This window comes from Triticum urartu, chromosome 4A (genome assembly GCF_056163025.1).
Source record: "Triticum urartu cultivar PI428250 chromosome 4A, HENAU_Tu73, whole genome shotgun sequence".
Lineage (NCBI taxonomy): Eukaryota > Viridiplantae > Streptophyta > Magnoliopsida > Poales > Poaceae > Triticum > Triticum urartu.
In genome coordinates, this window is record NC_141876.1 from 528,691,884 (window position 1) to 528,714,184 (window position 22,301).

Here is a 22,301-nt window from a genome sequence, read left to right on the forward strand (position 1 = left end):
CCGCAGAGCAGGCAAGCCACACAAACCATATAATGTGGATACCATGAGTCTTTTTAGTACATCATGAATTTCTTATAGAAAATTGGCTCCATCCTTACTAGTTCCTCGCAAAAAAATACTCCGAAAGTAGTGACCTAAACACTCTTATATTTCTTTACAGAGGGAGTACTAGTTAATTGTTATGGTTTCGGCTTGAGGGAAGTGCTTGAAATAGACCCTGATCAACAATGAGGTTGCCTTCTGTTTTCCACTTCCTGACCCGTGTGTGTTTTTGGGGGGTGGATTCTCACTACTAGGGAAAACCTTATACACAGAACATTAGCAGTAGCGCGGGCTAAAAACGCACGTTGGTGCTAATTAGCAGCAGCGCGGTGTTTTAAACCGCGCTACAGATATAGTTATAGCAGTAGCGCGCCCGAGTACAAAAGCGCTACTACTAAAATTCCCACGGCTTAGCCGATAGGCTACACATAGTAGTAGCGATCTACGTAGAACCGCGCTACCGCTACTTGTTTTGTAGCAGCGCGTTTACGAACAAAGGCGCTACTGCTAACGAAAATAAAATTAAATGGAAAGCAAATAAAAAAGCGAAGGAATAGCAGTAGCGCTTGTTAAGAAACGCGCTACCGTAGCAGCAGCGCACTTCCTGGAACGCGCTACTACTACTTTTAACTTAACCGCGCGGTTCGTTCTTCCCCCACGGCCACTTCCCCCAAATCCTACTCCTCCGCTGTAGCCGCCCTGCATCGCCGTCGGTCGCCGCGCGCGACCCGTCGCTCTCCCCACACGCTCGACGCCGCCCCCGCCCCTGACCGCGACCTCGACGCCCCCCTACATCACCGCCCTCCGCCGTGTGCCCGCCGCCCCGACCCCGACCCTGTCCCCGACCTCGACGCCGCGTGCCCCTCTCCCTAACTCCGCCGGCGCCAGAGGTGAGCACACCCTCCTCCTCCTCCCCTACCTCTGCCTAGCTAGGGTTCTTAGGGTTAAATTTCAGAGTTCATCTAATTAGTTAGGGTTCATCAAATTAGATGCTAATTATGGCAGTAGTTGTTAAATAGAATTAGTTTTAGAGTTCATCGAATTAGTTAGGGTTAAATTTTAGAGTTCATCAAATTAGTTAGGGTTAAATTTTAGAGTTCATCAAATTAGTTAGGGTTAAATTTTAGAGTTCATCAAATTAGTTAGGGTTCATTAAATTTTAGAGTTCATCAGTTAGGGTTAAATTTTAGAGTTCATCTAACTAGTTTTTTTTTACTATTTTTAGTAAGTGTTTAATAGAATTAGTAAGAAAATTAATATAACTAGTTGAACTAGTTTATTTTTAGTAAAAACTAGTTTATTTTTATTCATAGTAAGTGCTTAATTGAACTAGTTGAATTAATACAACTATTTTATTTTTAGTACAAAAATTAATAGAACTAGTTTACTTTTTTAGTTAAAGCAATTATTCCCGCATCGACGTCGACGATGCCTATCCCGCATCCTCGTCGTTGAGTCGGCGGAGGACACCTGCGTCACCGGATGGGTCATGTCCGGGACTGGGCTCCGCCGGGGTGGTACTGGGAGGCGCTACCTACCGGGGGGCGCAGGTTGGTGAGGAGTCAGCTCGTCGTTGACCCGAACCTTCTTTGGTGGCGGTCGCGTGGGCCAGTGACGGTCCAGAGGCTCGAGGACCCCGCGGAGGTGGTGGGTCACCGTGTCAGTGAGGAGGACGCGCACGTCCGTCGCTACTTGTTTGTGTTGGAGCACAGGTTCTCCAATACCTGGCAGGTTCTCCAGGGATCTCACTGGAGCTATGATCATGTGATGGTTCCTTCTCTATGGGTGTCCACCGCCCGCGCCGATACCCGTCGTGCGCTAGGGTTTTAGTTGTATTAGTGATGTTATATGTATGATACTATTCGGGATGTATTAGTGATAATATTCGATGATGTACGGACCCATGAGATGATTTACTTTTGCTTATTGAATGCATGCTAATTTGAATACTTACTTATTTTACGATTTGGTTTTGCTTATTGAATGCTCATGTCAATATGAGTCCTATAAGATATTTTGAAGTGTATATCTTGTGTTGCTCAAATAGGATATGTGCTTGCCCAAGTGGCCGGTCATGTTTGCAGGTTACACCTCCGAGTGGCCTATGTTTTGCTGGAGTGTTGATTCATTTCCGTTTCGGCAAATTTCAGGCGCTCGATATGTCCTATTTTAGCAAAGGTCGTGCCGGATTTTTCCGTAAATTTTGGCATGAGTTGTGCCAGAATATGTAGAAAATATCGAGTGTCCCGGATTTGTGTGTTGAGTATCCTGGTAGTTGTCTTCGATCGATTTTCAATTAATGTTTCAACTATGAACATAGGAAATGTCTGACGACGAAAAGGATTTCGGTATTTGCATGTACTGCGAAGATGAGCGCGGCCTGTGCGACGGAATCTTTCTAGATGATGATAGGCGCTTCAGCATCAAGCTGGACGAGAACTTAGAAGTGGATACAGTAAGTCACAACAGCAAGTCTTTTTTCGTAATTAAGCATGACATCTCCTTCATTTGCTTCAACTTATAATTTATTTTTTTTACTATTCTACTAGCGTATCCCCTGCCATGCAAGAGTTTTTGTCTTGAATAAGATAGGTTTCAGTCGTACCATGGAGGTAAAGAAAGTTTACTTGAAGAACGGACATGGTTATATTTTCCACGCAAAATTATACAACGAAGACGACTACACCTATTTTGGATGCAAAACTTGGCGAGCACTATGCAAGACTTATGCATTTGAGCCTGATATGGTTATCACCTTTGATATTCGTCCGGAAGATGATATTGAAGGTAATACCGACATCTGGGTCGATGTGCAGATGCCTCCAGTTATACCATTATGTGAGTTTCTTAACCATATTTATGTCTTTGATATTGTTTATTCAAAAATAGTTGACAACTAATTTCTATTGTCAGCTTATTTCCGTTCAAGCAAACATGACCAGCGCTTGGTAGACAGGACCTACTACTGTCCCGGGGCTGAACTAAACTGCGAGGAGCTAAGTCATTATGTTTCATGGCTTTAGGATCTTGATACTGTCAAGACAAATTTTCTTCCTGCACTTAGAAATGTTAGTACTGAAATCGTGCGACCAATAGTGTTTGTACTGAACTACGGTCACATCTATTTAGGAAAGATGGTAAGATTTTTACTATTCGTCCTCAGTTCATCTTTTGCATACATTATTTTTTAAGCTAAACTTCATTGCTAAGTATGTTACTATACGATGTTCTTCAACAGGGACTCCCGATGAATGTTGTGCCTGATTGGATCGAGACTAAAGGTACCATGAATATTATTAGTTTACGGCCAAGATATCCTACAATGCACTTTAGTGCATTCAGGATTTCTAATAGCGAGGAATGCTTAATAGTGAAAGACTGAAGCAAAATTGTGAATGATCGCAGAGAAGTACTAGGGGGCAGCAATCAAAAGCGCAGCCCACAATTAGGAGACAGGTTCATCTGCATGCTCCAACTTGATGAAGGAGGAGTGCTATACATGTTTTATGTTATTTTACCTGAGAGAGAGCAGCAGGAGTGATTAGCTAGCTAGAAATGAGTTTGAAGATGATGATGTGCTACACTATGACTATGATGATTAAATAGCTAGTGTTCATGGTAATGACTATGATGATTATTATTAGCTAGTGTTGGTGGTGATTAGATAGCTATCGCAGCTAGTGTTGGTGGTGATTAGCTAGCTAGAATGAGTTTGAAGATGATGATGTGCTACACTATGACTATGGTGATTAAATAAATATTGTTGATGGTAATGACTATGATGATGATTAAATAGCTTGTGCTGGCGGATTAGATTCAAGTGGAGGCAACATGTGGTGCACATTGAAAGTACTACTAGTCCAAACTAGATCAAGTTTGGATTAGTAGTATACTTTTGACATGCACCACATATTGCCTCCACTTAAACCTAATCCACCTTTATTTGACACACTGTTATGGACATAATGATATAAACCTCATAATTAATATTGTACCAAAATTTGTATAACGTCGTATAAATACACTAAAAAAAGTACTAGTAGCGATGGATAAGAAACACACTACAACTAGCTAGATTAGCAGCAACACGGGACAGAACAAGCGTTGCCGCTATGTGTCTTAGCAGTAGCGCCTGTCGCATGCGCTACTGCTAAGTAATAGCTGTAGCGCCTTATTAGTAGCGCGGCTGCCCGCGCTACTAATGGAATTTAAACCCGCGCTACTACTAGGGTTTTCTCTAATAGTGTCTATATGCCACCCACAGGTGGCAAAAAGAGGTCGCTTCATCCACATCCCCCGTAGGAGGACCGGCCCAGTCCGCGGCAACATGTCGTTTGTTGCTTCTTTATTTCTCGCTTGTTTTTTCTGTTGCCTTTTTGTTTTTGTTTGTTCACTAGAAGTTTTCTTTTCTTTTGTGTTTTTCTTTCGGTTTTTATTCTTCTTTTACTTTTATTTTTTATGTTCCTCCTTTCAGGTTGGTTTTTTCTTCTACTTTTTTCATGATTTTTCTTTTTGCATTTTTCTATTATATTGTGAATATTTTCTTAAATGCGATGAACAATTTTCAAATAAACACTGTTTTTATTATATTTTTAAATACACTATTTTTAAAATATATGAAAATCATTTTTAATATACATTAACATTTTGTAATTTTGCAATAAAAAATTAATACACAATGACATTTTAATTATATTGTGAACCTTTTTAAATATACAGTGAATTTAATTTTGAAACACATACTTAACAATTTTCGCTAATTTTACTTGTTTATCTTTTAGTAAGTTATTAATACCTGGCTCCTAAAAAGCCAGAGCCATTTTTTGGTGAAAAATCGAAAAGAAAAAAAAAGTAACCGTTCGCCGGCTCGTTTTCCCTGGCTTCAGGCGGAGCCTCCCCTATTTGACGACGCTCATAATTGTCCAACGGCAGCTTCTTTTTTTTTTGGCAACGTCGTGGCCAGTTTATCAGTGGCATAATTGAGAGGCCTGACACTGATAAAACACCCCTAAAAAAAGACACTGATAAAACTGGCCCGGTAAAGCCATCTCGGATCTGTTTTGGGCTACATCGGCTTCAGCAAACTTACAACTTGAAACTTCAATTTAAAGTCTTTCACAATTACCCTCGAATAACTACCGATACAGATTCAGTCAATCTCAAGTTCTCAGCTAGCTGCTCGATCTTTGGAAGTACTAGTAATGACATAATCAATTTTTTTAGGGATACTTAATCAAGATATATAAAGGTTGAGTGGTTGACACCTAGGTACCTACCGAAAGTTCATACTGACCATGCCCTTACAGAAGAAGGCCAACGAGACCGATCGAGTACTAGAACTGAACTAGCTACTGATTATTTTATGCTAATCTTCAGCAAACTATTCCTTCGAACTGCATGCATGCATGCATCACGCTGAGAGAAATGGCGGATGTCTGCGCGATGATCAGAACTCTAGGCGACCCGTCTCGGCGTCTCCCAGTCCAGCCCGAACGCGGCCATGTCGTAGTAAGGCACGTACTTCTGTGGATTAATAGACGCACACGAGTTAATTAATTAAGTAATCGGAAGTTCTCATGGCACATAGCTTAATGGAGTACTGTTTCACTGAATTTTTCTCACAATGCACCTCGAGCTTCTCCATGAGCTGGTTGGCGGTGGGGGCGGAGACGATGATGCGGCGGGCGGCGGGGTTGATGAAGCCTTCCTCCACGGCCTGGTCCATGAAGGTCAGCAGCGAGTCGTAGTACCCCTCCACGTTCAGCAGACCAACCTGATCGAAGAATTGACATATGCTGCCATGTGAGATTACGTGCATGCATGTTTGTAGCTTAGGTTTAGGTTGCTGGATCATTTGACATATGTGTATATGTACGCAGGTACGCACCGGCTTGTGATGGATATCTAGCTGCGCCCACGTGATCACCTCCAGCAGCTCCTCCAGCGTCCCGTACCCTCCTGAATGGGTGAGATTGTTACTTACAAAGTACAGTTTCGCACGTGCAGGATCAATTGCATTGCATGATGTCTTCTTTCTACGACGACAACATGTCAGAGAGGCGTTAATGGAGGAGTATTACGGAACCATGAATTTGGGGGGTCCTGGCCGGCCAGACCTGACCGATAGGCTGAGAAGATGCAATGCAGTGCAGTAATCAACAAGGCAATGATGCGAGCCGATGCAGGGGGTGCATTCAGCACGTACCAGGCAGGGCTACGAAGGCGTCCGAGAGCCTGGCCATCTCGGCCTTCCGCTGGTGCATGTCGGCCACCGGCCTCACCTCCCCCACCATCTCCCCGACGATCTGCCACAGCAACAACATCCATTTATCCTTACATTTACTTGGACCAAGTACCAACGCAGCAGCAGCTAGCAGAAATCACACTGAAAGTCCAGATGCAGAGCTAATGTCGGCACGCGAGACAAACAAAATCGCTTGCCGGCCGGGCGGGACAAGTACATTCGATGCTCTCAGTTCTCACAGGCACTAAAGGAGGGAAGACGAAGGTCGGAGGACCAGGCCGCTGCTGCTGATGATTAATGATGGTATCCATCCCATGTGATAATAAGCAGAGCTTCGGCGGCACTGTTGATAAATTTCCACGAGCTGAGACGCTACCGATCGACATGCATGTGTAAGCAGGGCAGTGCCGCAGGGCAGGCGTCGAGTTATTATCATATGCAGGATGTTTAATTCGTGCAGGTCAATGCTACTGTGGACAGTGAAGTCAGTACACCTGCCCGGATCAGTTGTTGACCACGGATAGATGCAGGTAGCCATCAAACTAATTAATTAGCACGCCTGTCTGTCTGTAACATACGGGGCTAAGCATGACCCAAAGAAATCTTACTGGTTACTAATTAAAGAAGGTTCTTTCTCTCTAGGAGTATGTCTGTTTCGGCCCGGGAATAGAATGGAATCATCACGCAAAGCTGCGCGTGCTCCCGTTTGTTTATGCTCACGCCTGCATGTTTGGATTTGTGCCACGGGTTTACTGCTACGTGGGGTTTCGTGATTCTGTGGATTGTTTTCTGCAATTTTGTGGGCAACAACGTCTACTTCTGCTGTGTTGTGTTTTGTTCCCTTGGGTTAGGAAAAGGGAACACTCCCAAGAGAGGAGAGAGGCCACTACGTACTGCCAGCCTGAGAGCAGACTAATTAGCTAGTCCTAGCTAGGAGCTACTGCAAGTGGGCATTCCAAGATGCAGTGAAGTAGAAGTGTCATGATAGAAACTCGAAATGGATGAGCATGCCATGTCCATTTCTGCTCCGAGCAAGCTGCAGCAGGAGGAGGAGACAAGCAGTACAGTAGTAGTACATACTCCCTCCATTCCACAATATAGTGCTTTCTCTATCTCCGTGTTTCAACTTGGACTGTAAATTTAACTATCAAGACCAATTGCAGCGGGGGCAAAAATTATATCAGTGAATTCGTATTCGAAAGAAGTGTTCAATTATATAATTTTTTCTCCCGTCGCAGTTGGTCTCGTTGGTTAAATTTATGATCAAAGTTGGACCTCGGGAAGCGCGGGTACACTATATTTTGGAATGGAGGGAGTACCTCGGGTGTCATGAGAGTCTTGGGAATGACCTTGCATGCGCAAGACAGCAACATGAGACGACTTTCTTATACTTAGGCTACCATAATGGAACAACTTAGGGCATCTCCAGCCGTTGGCCCCCCAGGACCTGGGGCAAAAAATCGCCCCCTGGGAGTGCATCGGCGCTAAACCGCGCACTGGGGCGTGATGCCCCCCAGTCGCGCCCCCCACGGGTTTTTTAAAAAGTCAAATACGGCACAAACACGACTCAAATTTAACGCAAACATCGGCGAGTTCGTTCAAATTTAAACATACTTTACAAAAAAAAGAAAAAACTACCGCGGGCTACCCCCGCCGTCTCCCTCGCCGCCCGCCTCGCCGCCCGCCCACGCGGTTCTACATGCCGAGGAGGCGATAGAACCGCGTGTAGTCACCGCCGTCGTCGTCGTCGTCGTCGTCGCCCCCGCCGACGCCCCCGCCGTCCCTGCTGCATCCCTCCCCCGGTTGGCGCGGCGGGTTGGACGGTCCGGGGGCGTCGTCGCTAAGGACCACGACGCCGTGCTCGTCCTTGCGCCCACGCTTGCGGGCGGCGATCTCCTCCAGGGCCCGGCGCTGCCGGACCATCTCGTCGCGGAGGTAGTCGTCCCGCGCCCACCGCAGGGCATCCTCGTCGGAGAAGCCGCGCCGGGCTATCTCCTCGTACTCCACGGGAAGGCCGGGCTCCGGCTTGGGCTCCGGTTTGGGCTCGACGAGGACGAAGCGGCCGATGGGGGAGGCGTTGTTGCCGATGCGGACGCCGGAGCTGCGGGTGCGCGTGCTGACAGGCGCGCCCTGGGGCTCCGGCTTGACGGGGCGGAGGTGGAGGCAGGGGGAGCCGCCGGACAAGGAGGAGGACCCCCCGGCCTCCATGCGCCTCGGGGTCCAGGAGCTTCCCCGGCGGCGTGTGAAGGACGGGGGAGCGGGGTACTCGAGGCGCGGCGTGTTGCCGCCCTCGATGTACTCGAGGACGGCCTCCAACGTGCGCCCGGGCACGCCCCACCACCGACGCCGGCCGACGGCGTTGAGCCTGCCGGAGAGCTCGACGCCGTTGGTGGCCTCGAGCTGCTCGGCGTGACGGCGGCGGAAGTAGGGCTCCCAGAGCGGGCTGTCGAGGACGTAACGTGGCCCCTCCCTCGCCGCATGCGGCAGGGACGAGCGGATGCGTGCGATCTCCGCACGCCGCGCCGCGCAGGTGGGTATCGGTGGCACCGGCACGCCGCCGGCGCTGATCCTCCACGCCCCGGGTACCCGCATGTCTGGCGGGACCGGTTACTCGGCCTCGAAAAGGAGGCGAGCCTCGCTCTCGTGAAGATGGCGGCGGCCGAAGCCGTTCGCCGCCGCGCCGTCGCCTGGGAAGCGCTCGGCCATGGGTGCTGGAGACGGCGAGAGAGAGGAGAGGGAGGAACGACGACGGCGAGAGAGAGGAGAGGGAGGAACGACACCGGCGAGAGAGTACGAGTCGCCGAGTGCGCTGGGGCTCGTCTTATATAGGCCGAGGCGCCGCCCGTGCGGGAGCCGCCGCGAGTACGCGTGGCGGGCGAGGGAGGGCGAGGAACGTGCGTCATCCGGTCTTCACTGCGCCGCCCGTGAGGCATCAATGGCACAGACTGACCGGCGCGGCAGCGCGGCAGCTTTGGCATTGATTCGCCGCGGGAAACGAGACGATGAGGACGACGAAGGGGCGAGAAGAGGGTAGAGTCGCTGACGCGGCAGGCCCGCGACTGTTTCGCGTCAAAACAGTTCGCTCCGGCGCCCCCGGGCACCCCCCAGCGCGCCGGGTTCGGCCTGGGTCCGTCGACGCTGTTTTCGGCCCAAACCGATGAAAATCTGACTCCTGAGAACACGACTGGGTCGATTTTTCAGCACCGGCGCAAAAAAAAAACGCGTAAAAAGGCCTTCTTAAAGGCGTGGCTGAAGATGCCCTTACCCGATGACGTGCCTGCCGCCGTGGTAGACGGCCCGGGAGACGAGCCCCATCAGCCCGATGCTGCCGCCGCCATACACCAGGTCGATGCCCCCACCAACCTGTCACCCACCATTCAACGTTAATTACCTAGCTCCCCACCGTACGTACGCATGTAAGTAGTACGTTTGAGATCTGACTGGCAACGTTCAAGTCACGCGGCCGACCGTATGTACGTGATCGAGTGAATTCCTTGTACCCCTTCGTCTAGATGTATAAGTTACGTTACGAAAACTAAATAATCTTAAAACACTTTGGCACGGTGTATTAACTCCCACCTCGTTTTTATTTCTTGATATATCAACCAATAAAAGATACATATTTTCAATGACTTGAGACTAGCAAACACGACATGCAATGATTAATTCATTGCATACAATGCTATTAATTAGCAAATAAACATTAAGTTCTTTCGTTTTCTTCTCTATCTTGGTCGGGATGCACAATCTAAGATGCTTTATGCATCTGGACAAGGAAGTAGTAGACAATACTTGTTGCACTTGCACAGCGAGTGAAATAACCCGTACTACTGCACATGATGAATGCGGTGGGAGTACTACGTACGGACGGTAGCAAGTGATGGATGAGCCGATCGATAGTACTCCCTCTGTTTCTTTTTAGTTTGCATATAAAATTTAATCAAAGTTAAATTTTATAAAGTAAACTTTATAAAATTTGACTAGCTTTGTAGAAAAATATATCAACATTCAGACTATAAAATTAATAGTATTAGATGCATGATGAAATTAGTTTCATAACAATAACTTTTGTATTGTAGATGTCGATATTTTTTTCTATAAAGTTAGTCAAATTTTAGAAAGTTTAACTTTGACTAAATCTTATATGCAAACTAAAAAACGGAGGGAGTACATGAGAAGCACTGAAGCTGACGAGTGCACGTACGCATGCTGATGGCTTGCATGCATGTGTTCAAGTCGTGTTCGTACGTAGTACTATTTCAGAGGAGCTAGATACGGAGTACTCCTAGATGACGAGCTCTGCCCGGCCTGTCCTACCAGTGTTAGCCGTGCTCTGTGCCGCTGGCAAGTAAAATCATCTCACTGTAAAAGTGTGTAGTTTTGTGCTTTGACATAGCTAGGCATCTACGGACATACACATTAATCTTGGCTCTACTAACTTGACAGCCGCTTTCGTGATTAACCGTGGTGCAAACTAATAAGCAGATTAATGCATGTCAACGTACGAGAGGAGAGAAGACCGTCCAGGCCATGCATGTGCAGCAGGCGCGCGTGTTTTCCCTCATCCTTAATCATCCATAAGTGTAAGTGTATTCAGATTCTGGATCTCATCAAGGACCAACGACCGACTGCTTAATCATTCAGCAATTAGTGCTATTAGCTAAAAAAGTCTCCCTGCTCGATCGCTTTAGACCGCGTGATTACGAACAAGGAACGTCCCCACAACCCCTTTGCGAAACGAGAATCAAGAGCAGCTGGCTGGCGTAATCGTGATACGTACTGCTGACCAAGATGAGATGCATGCACGAATAGAGAGTAGTAGCACGTACGAGCTGGTTGGCGAGGTCGATGGCGGCGTCGTGGTAGCTGCTCTTGTTGCCCTGGCTGCTGCCGCAGAAGACGCACATCCGCTTGAATCTGCTCGCCTGATCCATCCTGCTCTCTCCCCCTCTCCCTCTCTCTTTGATCTGCTCTCTCTCCCTCTCCTCCTCTCTTTGATATGTGTTTTGCTTCTGTGTGTGCACAACGAGCACCTATCACTTATATAAAGCCGGGCTAGAGAGAGAGAGAGCCGACGGGTGTTAGGTATAGCTGTACTGCGCTGTCTTTTGCAAACAATAGAGAAGGTCAAAGTTCTTTTTCCCGGGAGAAAATGTCAAAGCTTGTTTTCTAAAATCATTTAAAATATACTCTCACCTTGACATATTATATAGTGCATCTTCTCAAAGTCAAAGCATGTAACCTTTGATCAAGTCTATGAAAAGTGTATCAGCGTTGACAATGCCAAACCAGTACTATTAGATTCATCATAAAAATGTATTTTGATATGGTACACATTCGGTGTTGTAAATGTTTATATTATTTTTCATACACTTGAGCAGCGTTTACCGACTTTGACTTTGCAAAAATAATAATACATGTGATATATATCATTTGGCAAGCAGGGACTACTCTGGATCGGTTCTAGAAAATTGTTTTGGATTTCTGGCCTTTGTACTTCTTAGAAGCCATTAATGAACGCAAATAGTGCTATGAATTGACAACACATAAATCTCATACTCCCTCCGTTCCTTTTTATAGTGCGTATAAGTTTTCTGCTACAATTCCAGATTGTAGTGCACATTTGTCCGGCCAAGCAAATTTGGACGAAGCTGACCTCCAATGGAAGCGCTGGAGGAGTTATCCCTCGCAGCAGCATGCACGTGGTGGGTGGGTCACATGCGGTGGAGGCAGGGCTATCTCGTCGAAAGGACAACGACCAGCACATTCATTAGTATAAGAGCCACAATCTATGCGCACTAGATAATGAAATAGAGAGAGAGTATAAAATATGACTCTTTTTGTCGATTTTTCTGAAAAGAGGAAAGAAATATAAGATCTTTTAGATCACTAATAAGAGGGAGTACATGTAAAATCCTATATACCTAAATAATTAATCTCTATTATCTCAATTCTCTCAACATGCACACATGCCACCTCACCAAACATGTCACATCATCATCCCACTAATTGTTTCTCTTAACATGCATGGGAAATGCTATTTACATTCTCTCCCAATATGCACATATCTCAACTCTCCACACATGCCACCTCATCAAGCACACTAATTATATTTCTCTCAACATGCATGAAAAATACTACCTATATTCTATATATATCCACAACTATATTGTTGGGGAACGTAGCAGAATTTTAAAATTTTCTACGCATCACCAAGATCAATCTATGGAGTCATCTAGCAACGAGGGAGAGAGGAGTGCATCTACATACCCTTGTAGATCGCGCGCGGAAGCATTCAAGAGAACGGGGTTGATGGAGTCGTACTCGTCGTGATCCAAATCACCGATGACCTAGCGCCGAACGGACGGCACCTCCGCGTTCAACACACGTACGGTTGGGAAGATGTCTCCTCCAACTTGATCCAGCAAGGGGGAAGGAGAGGTTGATGAAGATCCAGCAGCACGATGGCGTGGTGGTGGAAGCAACGGTGATCTCGGTAGGGCTTCGCCAAGCTCAGGGAGAGGGAGGAGTGTCACGGGAGGGAGATGGAGGTGCCAGGGGCTAGGGTGCGGCTGCCCTCCCTCCCCCCCCACTATATATAGGACCCCTAGGGGGGCGCCGGCCCGAGGAGATTGAATCTCCAAGGGGGCCGGCGGCCAAGGGGGGTGGAGTGCCCCCCAAGCCAAGTGGGGCGCCCCCACCCCTAGGGTTTCCAACCCTAGGCGCAGGGGAGGCCCATGGGGGGGGGGAGGGCACACCAGCCCACTAGGGGCTGGTTCCCCTCCCACTTCAGCCCATGGGGCCCTCCGGAATAGGTGGCCCCACCCGGTGGACCCCCGGGACCCTTTCGGTGGTCCCGGTACAATACCGATTACCCCCGAAACCATCCCGATGGCCGAAACTTGACTTCCTATATATAAATCTTCACCTCCGGACCATTCCAAAACTCCTCGTGACGTCCGGGATCTCATCCGGGACTCCGAACAACTTTCGGGTTGCCGTATGCTAATATCTCAACAACCCTAGCGTCACCGAACCTTAAGTGTGTAGACCCTACGGGTTCGAGAGACACGCAGACATGACCGAGACGACTCTCCGGTCAATAACCAACAGCGGGATCTGGATACCCATGTTTACTCCCACATGCTCCTCGATGATCTCATCGAATGAACCACGATGTCGAGGATTCAATCAATTCCGTATACAATTCCCTTTGTCAATCGGTACGTTACTTGCCCGAGACTCGATCGTCGGTATCCCAATACCTCGTTCAATCTCGTTACCGGCAAGTCACTTTACTCGTACCGTAATGCATGATCCCGTGATCAACCACTTGGTCACATTGAGCTCATTATGATGATGCATTACCGAGTGGGCCAGAGATACCTCTCCGTCATACGGAGTGACAAATCCCAGTCTCGATTCGTGCCAACCCAACAGACACTTTCGGAGATACCTGTAGTGTATCTTTATAGTCACCCAGTTACGTTGTGACGTTTGGCACACCCAAAGCACTCCTACGGTATCCGGGAGTTGCACAATCTCATGGTCTAAGGAAATGATACTTGACATTCGGAAAAGCTATAGCGAACGAACTACACGATCTTTGAGCTATGCTTAGGATTGGGTCTTGTCCATCACATCATTCTCCTAATGATGTGATCCCGTTATCAATGACATCCAATGTCCATAGTCAGGAAACCATGACTATCTTTTGATCAACAAGCTAGTCAACTAGAGGCTCACTAGGGACATGTTGTGGTCTATGTATTCACACATGTATTACGATTTCCAGATAACACAATTATAGCATGAAGAATAGACAATTATCATGAACAAAGAAATATAATAATAACCATTTTATTATTGCCTCTAGGGCATATTTCCAACAGTCTCCCACTTGCACTAGAGACAATAGTCTAGTTACATTGTGATGAATCGAACACCCATGCAGTTCTGGTGTTGATCATGTTTTGCTCTAGGGAGAGGTTTAGTCAACGGATCTGCCACATTCAGGTCCGTATGTACTTTACAAATATCTATGTCTCCATTTTGAACACTTTCACGAATGGAGTTGAAGCGACGCTTGATATGCCTGGTCTTCCTGTGAAACCTGGGCTCCTTGGCAAGGGCAACGGCTCCAGTGTTGTCACAGAAGAGAGTCATCGGGCCCGACGCATTGGGTATGACTCCTAGGTCGGTAATGAACTCCTTCACCCAGATTGCCTCTTGTGCTACCTCCGAGGCTGTCATGTACTCTGCTTCACATGTAGATCCCGCCACAACGCTTTGCTTGCAACTGCACCAGCTTACTGCCCCACCATTCAAAATATACACGTATTCGGTTTGTGACTTAGAGTCATCCAGATCTGTGTCGAAGCTAGCATCGACGTAACCCTTTACGACAAGCTCTTCGTCACCTCCATAAACGAGAAACATGTCCTTAGTCCTCTTTAGGTACTTCAGGATATTCTTGACCGCTGTCCAGTGTTCCATGCCGGGATTACTTTGGTACCTTCCTACCAAACTTACGGCAAGTTTACATCAGGTCTGGTACACAGCATAGCATACATGATAGACCCTATGGCCGAGGCATAGGGGACGACACTCATCTTTTCTCTATCTTCTGCCGTGGTCGGGCATTGAGCCGTGCTCAATCTCATACCTTGCAATACAGGCAAGAACCCCTTCTTTGACTGATCCATTTTGAACTTCTTCAATATCTTGTCAAGGTACGTACTCTGTGAAAGACCAATGAGGCGTCTCGATCTATCTCTATAGATCTTGATGCCAAATATATAAGCAGCTTCTCTAAGATCCTTCATTGAAAAACACTTGTTCAAGTAGGCCTTTATGCTTTCCAAGAATTCTATATCATTTCCCATCAACAGTATGTCATCCACATACAATATGAGAAATGCTACAGAGCTCCCACTCACTTTCTTGTAAATGCAGGCTTCTCCATAAGTCTGCGTAAACCCAAACGCTTTGATCATCTCATCAAAACGAATGTTCCAACTCCGAGATGCTTGCACCAGCCCATAAATCGAGCATTGGAGCTTGCACACCTTGTCAGCATTCTTAGGATCGACAAAACCTTCCGGCTGCATCATATACAATTCTTCCTTAAGGAAACCATTAATGAATGCCGTTTTGACGTCCATTTGCCATATCTCATAATCATAGAATGCAGCAATTGCTAACATGATTCGGACGGACTTCAACTTCGCTACGGGTGAGAAAGTCTCATCGTAGTCAACCCCTTGAACTTGTCGATAACCCTTAGCGACAAGCCGAGCTTTATAGATGGTTATTTTACCATCCGCGTATGTCTTCTTCTTAAAGATCCATTTGTTTTCTATGGCTCGCCGATCTTCGGGCAAGTCAGTCAAAGTCCATACTTCGTTTTCATACATGGATCCTATCTCGGATTTCATGGCTTCCAGCCATTTGTCGGAATCTGGGCCCGCCATCGCTTCTTCATAGTTCGAAGGTTCACTGTTGTCTAACAATATGATTTCCAAGACAGGGTTGCCGTACACTCTGGTGCAGAACGTGTCCTTGTGGACCTACGAAGTTCAGTAGCAACTTGATCTGAAGTTTCATGATCATCATCATTAACTTCCTCTCTAGTCGGTGCAGGCACCTCAGGAACAATTTCTTGAGCTGCGCCACTTACTGTTCAAGAGGTAATACTTCATTGAGTTCTAGTTTCCTCCCGCTTATTTCTTTCGAGAGAAACTCTTTCTCTAGAAAGGATCCATTCTTGGCAACAAAGATCTTGCCTTCGGATCTAAGGCAGAAGGTATACCCAATAGTTTCTTTAGGGTATCCTATGAAGACGCATTTTTCCGACTTGGGTTCGAGCTTTTCAGGTTGAAGTTTCTTGACATAAGCATCGCATCCCCAAACTTTTAGAAACAACATCTTAGGTTTTCCCAAACCATAATTCATACGGTGTCGTCTCAACGGATTTTGACGGAGCCCTATTTAAAGTGAATGCGGCAGTCTCTAAAGCATAGCCCCAAAATGATAGCGGTAAATCGGTAAGAGACATCATAGATCGCACCATATCCAATAGAGTGCGATTACGACGTTCGGACACACCATTACGCTGAGGTGTTCCAGGCGTCGTGAGTTGTGAAACTATTCCACATTTCCTTAAGTGTGTGCCAAATTCATGACTCAAGTATTCTCCCCCACGATCTGATCGCAAGAACTTAATTTTTCTGTCACGTTGATTCTCAACCTCACTATGAAATTCCTTGAACTTTTCAAAGGTCTCAGACTTGTGTTTCATTAAGTAGACATACCCATATCTACTCAAGTCATCAGTGAGGGTGAGAACATAACGATAGCCACCGCGAGCCTCAACACTCATTGGACCGCACACATCAGTATGTATGATTTCCAATAAGTTGGTTGCTCGCTCCATTGTTCCTGAGAATGGAGTCTTGGTCATTTTACCCATGAGGCATGGTTCGCATGTGTCAAATGATTCGTAATCAAGAGACTTTAAAAGCCCATCTGCATGGAGCTTCTTCATGCGTTTGACACCTATGTGACCAAGGCGGCAGTGCCACAAGTATGTGGGACTATCATTATCAACCTTACATCTTTTGGTATTCACACTATGAATATTTGTAACATTACGCTCGAGATTCATTAAGAATAAACCATTCACCAGCGGAGCATGACCATAAAACATATCTCTCATATAAATAGAACAACCATTATTCTCGGATTTAAATGAGTAGCCATCTCAAATTAAACGAGATCCTGATACAATGTTCATGCTCAAAGCTGGCACTAAATAACAATTATTGAGGTTTAAAACTAATCCCGTAGGTAAATGTAGAGGCAGCATGCCGACAGCGATCACATCGACCTTGGAACCATTCCCGACGCGCATCGTCACCTCGTCCTTCGCCAGTCTCCGCTTATTCCGCAGCTCCTGCTTTGAGTTACAAATGTGAGCAACCGCGCCGGTATCAAATACCTAGGAGCTACTACGAGTACTAGTAAGGTACACATCAATTACATGTATATCACATATACCTTTAGTGTTGCCGGCCTTCTTGTCTGCTAAGTATTTGGTGCAGTTCCGCTTCCAGTGACCACTTCCCTTGCAATAAAAACACTCAGTCTCAGGCTTGGGTCCATTCTTTGACTTCTTCCCGGCAGCTTGCTTACCGGGCGCGGCAACTCCCTTGCCGTCCTTCTTGAAGTTCTTTTTGCCCTTGCCTTTCTTGAACTTAGTGGTTTTATTCACCATCAACACTTGATGTTCCTTTTTGATTTCCACATCCGCTGATTTCAGCATTGAATATACCTCAGGAATGGTCTTTTCCATCCCCTGCATATTGAAGTTCATCACAAAGCTCTTGTAGCTCGGTGGAAGCGACTGAAGGATTCTGTCAATGACCGCGTCATCCGGGAGATTAACTCCCAGCTGAGTCAAGCGGTTATGCAACCCAGATATTTTGAGTATGTGCTCACTGACAGAACTATTTTCCTCCATCTAACAACTGAAGAACTTGTCGAAGACTTCATATCTCTCGACCCGGGCATGAGCTTGGAAAACCATTTTCAGCTCTTCGAACATCTCATATGCTCCGTGTCGCTCAAAACGCTTTTGGAGCCCCGGTTCTAAGCTGTAAAGCATGCCGCACTGAACGATGGAGTAATCATCAGCACGTGACTGCCAAGCGTTCATAACGTCTTGGTTCTCTGGGATGGGTGCGTCACCTAGCGGTGCTTCTAGGACATAATCTTGCTTGGCAGCTATGAGGATGATCCTTAGGTTCCGGACCCAGTCCGTATAGTTGCTGCCATCATCTTTCAGCTTGGTTTTCTCTAGGAACGCGTTGAAGTTGAGGGCAACATTAGCATGGGCCATTTGATCTACAAGACATAGTGTAAAGATTTTAGACTAAGTTCATGATAATTAAGTTCATCTAATCAAATTATTCAATGAACCCCCACTCAGATAGACATGCCTCTAGTCATCTAAGTGAAACATGATCCGAGTCAACTACGCCGTGTCCGATCATCATGTGAGACGGACTAGTCAACATCGGTGAACATCTTCATGTTGATCGTATCTTCTATACGACTCATGCTCGACCTTTCGGTCTTCCGTGTTCCGAGGCCATGTCTGTACATGCTAGGCTCGTCAAGTCAACCTAAGTGTATTGCGTGTGTAAATCTGGCTTACACCCGTTGTATTCGAACGTCAGAATCTATCACACCCGATCATCACATGGTGCTTCGAAACAATGAACCTTCGCAACAGTGCATAGTTAGGGGGAACACTTTCTTGAAATTATTACGAGGGATCATCTTATTTAAGCTACCGTCATTCTAAGCAAATAAGATGCAAAACATGATAAACATCACATGCAATCAAATAGTGACATGATATGGCCAATATCATTTGCTCCTTTTGATCTCCATCTTCGGGGCTTCATGATCATCGTTGTCACCGGCATGACACCATGATCTCCATCATCGTGTCTTCTTGAAGTTGTCTCGTCATCTATTACTTCTACTACTATGGCTAATGCTTTAGCAATAAAGTAAAGTAATTACATGACGTTTATGTTGACACGCATGTCATAAATAAATTAAGACAACTCTTATGGCTCCTGCCGGTTGTCATACTCATCGACCTGCAAGTCATGATTCCTATTACAAGAACATGATCAATCTCATACATCACATATATCATTCATCATTCATCACAACCTTTGGCCATATCACATCATAAAACACTTGCTGCAAAAACAAGTTAGACGTCCTCTAATTGTTTGTTGCAAGTTTTTACGTGGCTGCTATAGGTTTCTAGCAAGAACGTTTCTTACCTACGCCAAAACCACAACGTGATATGCCAATTTCTATTTACCCTTCATAAGGACCCTTTTCATCGAATCCGATCCGACTAAAGTGGGAGAGACAGACACCCGCTAGCCACCTTATGCAACTAGTGCATGTCAGTCGGTGGAACCAGTCTCACGTAAGCGTACGTGTAAGGTCAGTCTGGGCCGCTTCATCCCACGATGCCGCCGAATCAAGATAAGACTAGTAACGGCAAGTAAATTGACAATATCGACACCCACAACTGCTTTGTGTTCTACTCGTGCATAGAAACTACGCATAGACCTAGCTCATGATGCCACTGTTGGGGAACGTAGCAGAATTTTAAAAAATTTCTACGCATCACCAAGATCAATCTATGGAGTCATCTAGCAACGAGGGAGAGAGGAGTGCATCTACATACCCTTGTAGGTCGCGCGCGGAAGCGTTCAAGAGAACGGGGTTGATGGAGTCGTACTCGTCGTAATCCAAATCACAGATGACCTAGCGCCGAACGGACGGCACCTCCGGATTCAACACACGTACGGTTGGGAAGACGTCTCCTCCAGCTTGATCCAGCAAGGGGGAAGGAGAGGTTGATGAAGATCCAGCAGCACGACAGCGTGGTGGTGGAAGCAACGGTGATCTCGGCAGGGCTTCGTCAAGCTCAAGGAGAGGGAGGAGTGTCACGGGAGGGAGAGGGAGGCGCCAGGGGCTAGGGTGCGGCTGCCCTCCCTATCCCCACTATATATAGGACCCCTAGGGGGGCGCTGGCCCTAGGAGATTGAATCTCCAAGGGGGGGCGGCCAAGGGGGGTGGAGTGCCCCCCAAGCCAAGTGGGGCGCCCCCACCCCTAGGGTTTCCAACCCTAGGCGCAGGGGAGGCCCATGGGGGGCGCACCAGCCTACTAGGGGCTGGTTCCCCTCCCACTTCAGCCCATGGGGCCCTCCGGGATAGGTGGCCCCACCCGGTGGACCCCCGGGACCCTTCCGGTGGTCCCGGTACAATACCGATTACCCCCGAAACCTTCCCGATGGCCGAAACTTGACTTCTTATATATAAATCTTCACCTCTGGACCATTCCGAAACTCCTCGTGACGTCCGGGATCTCATCCGGGACTCCGAACAACTTTTGGGTTACCGTACGCTAATATCTCAACAACCCTAGCGTCACCGAACCTTAAGTGTGTAGACCCTACGGGTTCGAGAGACACACAGACATGACCGAGACGACTCTCCGGTCAATAACCAACAGCGGGATCTGGATACCCATGTTGGCTCCCACATGCTCCTCGATGATCTCATCGTATGAACCACGATGTCGAGGATTCAATCAATCCCGTATACAATTCCCTTTGTCAATCGGTACGTTACTTGCCCGAGACTTGATCGTCGATATCCCAATACCTCGTTCAATCTCGTTACCGGCAAGTCACTTTACTCGTACCGTAATGCATGATCCCGTGATCAACCACTTGGTCACATTGAGCTCATTATGATGATGCATTACCGAGTGGGCCAGAGATACCTCTCCGTCATACGGAGTGACAAATCCCAGTCTCGATTCGTGCCAACCCAACAGACACTTTCGGAGATACCTGTAGTGTACCTTTATAGTCACACAATTATGTTGTGATGTTTGGCACACCCAAAGCACTCCTACGGTATCCGGGAGTTGCACAATCTCATGGTCTAAGGAAATGATACTTGACATTCGGAAAAGCTATAACGAACGAACTACACGATCTTTGAGCTATGCTTAGGGTTGGGTCTTTTCCATCACATCATTCTCCTAATGATGTGATCCCGTTATCAATGACATCCAATGTCCATAGTCAGGAAACCATGACTATCTTTTGATCAACGAGCTAGTCAACTAGAGGCTCACTAGGGACGTGTTGTGGTCTATGTATTCACACATGTATTACGATTTCCGGATAACACAATTATAGCATGAACAATAGACAATTATCATGAACAAAGAAATATAATAATAACCATTTTATTATTGCCTCTAGGGCATATTTCCAACATATATATCAATCGAATACAAGTTATCATATCTATTTCAAATTTCATCATTTTTTGCAAGAGATCTCCACAACAGCATGCGGGGTATAATCTAGTTTCATAAATATTGTATGACTCTTTATGTCATCCGTGGAGAAAAAGACAAGGGAACACATTTATCTTTTCTATTTTATGTATGGAAAAAGATGATCATACTGGCAGACAACATATTTTGTCATTACTTTATAGAGTTCATCACACTGTGAGTTGTTTCGCATATTTTGAGAATCTCCAAATATATTAAGAAAAACCGCACTCCAAATGTTAATGTAGTTAGTTAGGGCATCTCCAAGGTGGATCGGTAAACCTCCCGCAATTATTCGAATCGCGCTGTCCGGACCGCGGAAGCAATTCAACGCAGTCCTGTATCGGTCCGTGGGGCGGTCCGAACGTGATTTCTCCCGCAAAACGAAGACAACAGTGGGGGAGCTTTGCGGGAGTCCGGACACGCGAAACTTACGAATCCGACTCCCAGGCCCACCCAAAACCCTTCCCCGACCCCGCGGCTCCATCCTCCCTATTTTCTCTACTTCCTTCCACTACAAGAAATTAGTTAATCCATGACGGATTTTTTTGACGATCCTATATCCGTCACCGATTATGACAGTTTACACCCATCCGTCACCCATACCGTCACCGACTAGTAAGCCGCGTGTGGGCCGGAAAACAGCAGGCCCTTGAAGACGGATGTCGGGCTACCGTCACGGAAACTTTCACGGATTGAACAAGTGGGCTTAGTCGGGCCTACCATTTTTTCCATATACACCATCCAGACCGTCATGGATTGTGCTCATGCTGATGTGGTGTAGATGCCCCTTCTTTGGCCCACATGTCGGTTGGACCATACGTGTTTTTCCAAAAAACAAAAAACTGAGGATGCGTGGGTGCCATTGTATGCCCCACATGACAGTAAAAAACAAGTTATCGATTTAGTGCGTCGCCGTCCAGATCGAGGGTCGTCGCCGCGGCGCTGCTAGTGCCACCGATGGCTGCCCGGGCGAGGGGTGGTCCGGTGGGGTGGTCTGTCTCGGTGTCATCTTCAGGATCCCGTAGGCCTCTCGCCTCGCCGCCGCCCGCCCTTGCTACACCG

General features: G+C 46.8%; 1 protein-coding gene across 1 annotated transcript; it reads right to left on the reverse strand.

Annotated features, from left to right (window-relative positions):
• Positions 1-5,190: 5,190 nt before the first annotated feature.
• On the reverse strand, positions 5,191-11,144 carry LOC125554076 (putative cytokinin riboside 5'-monophosphate phosphoribohydrolase LOGL3). The gene is made up of 6 exons (XM_087518783.1): positions 11,116-11,144; positions 9,552-9,649; positions 6,248-6,347; positions 5,930-6,000; positions 5,672-5,815; positions 5,191-5,565 (listed from the first exon to the last, which is right to left on the reverse strand). The coding sequence occupies exons 3-6, from the start codon at positions 6,333-6,335 to the stop codon at positions 5,497-5,499; spliced, it is 372 nt and encodes a 123-aa protein (XP_087374909.1). The 5' UTR covers positions 6,336-6,347; positions 9,552-9,649; positions 11,116-11,144; the 3' UTR covers positions 5,191-5,496.
• Positions 11,145-22,301: the final 11,157 nt, after the last annotated feature.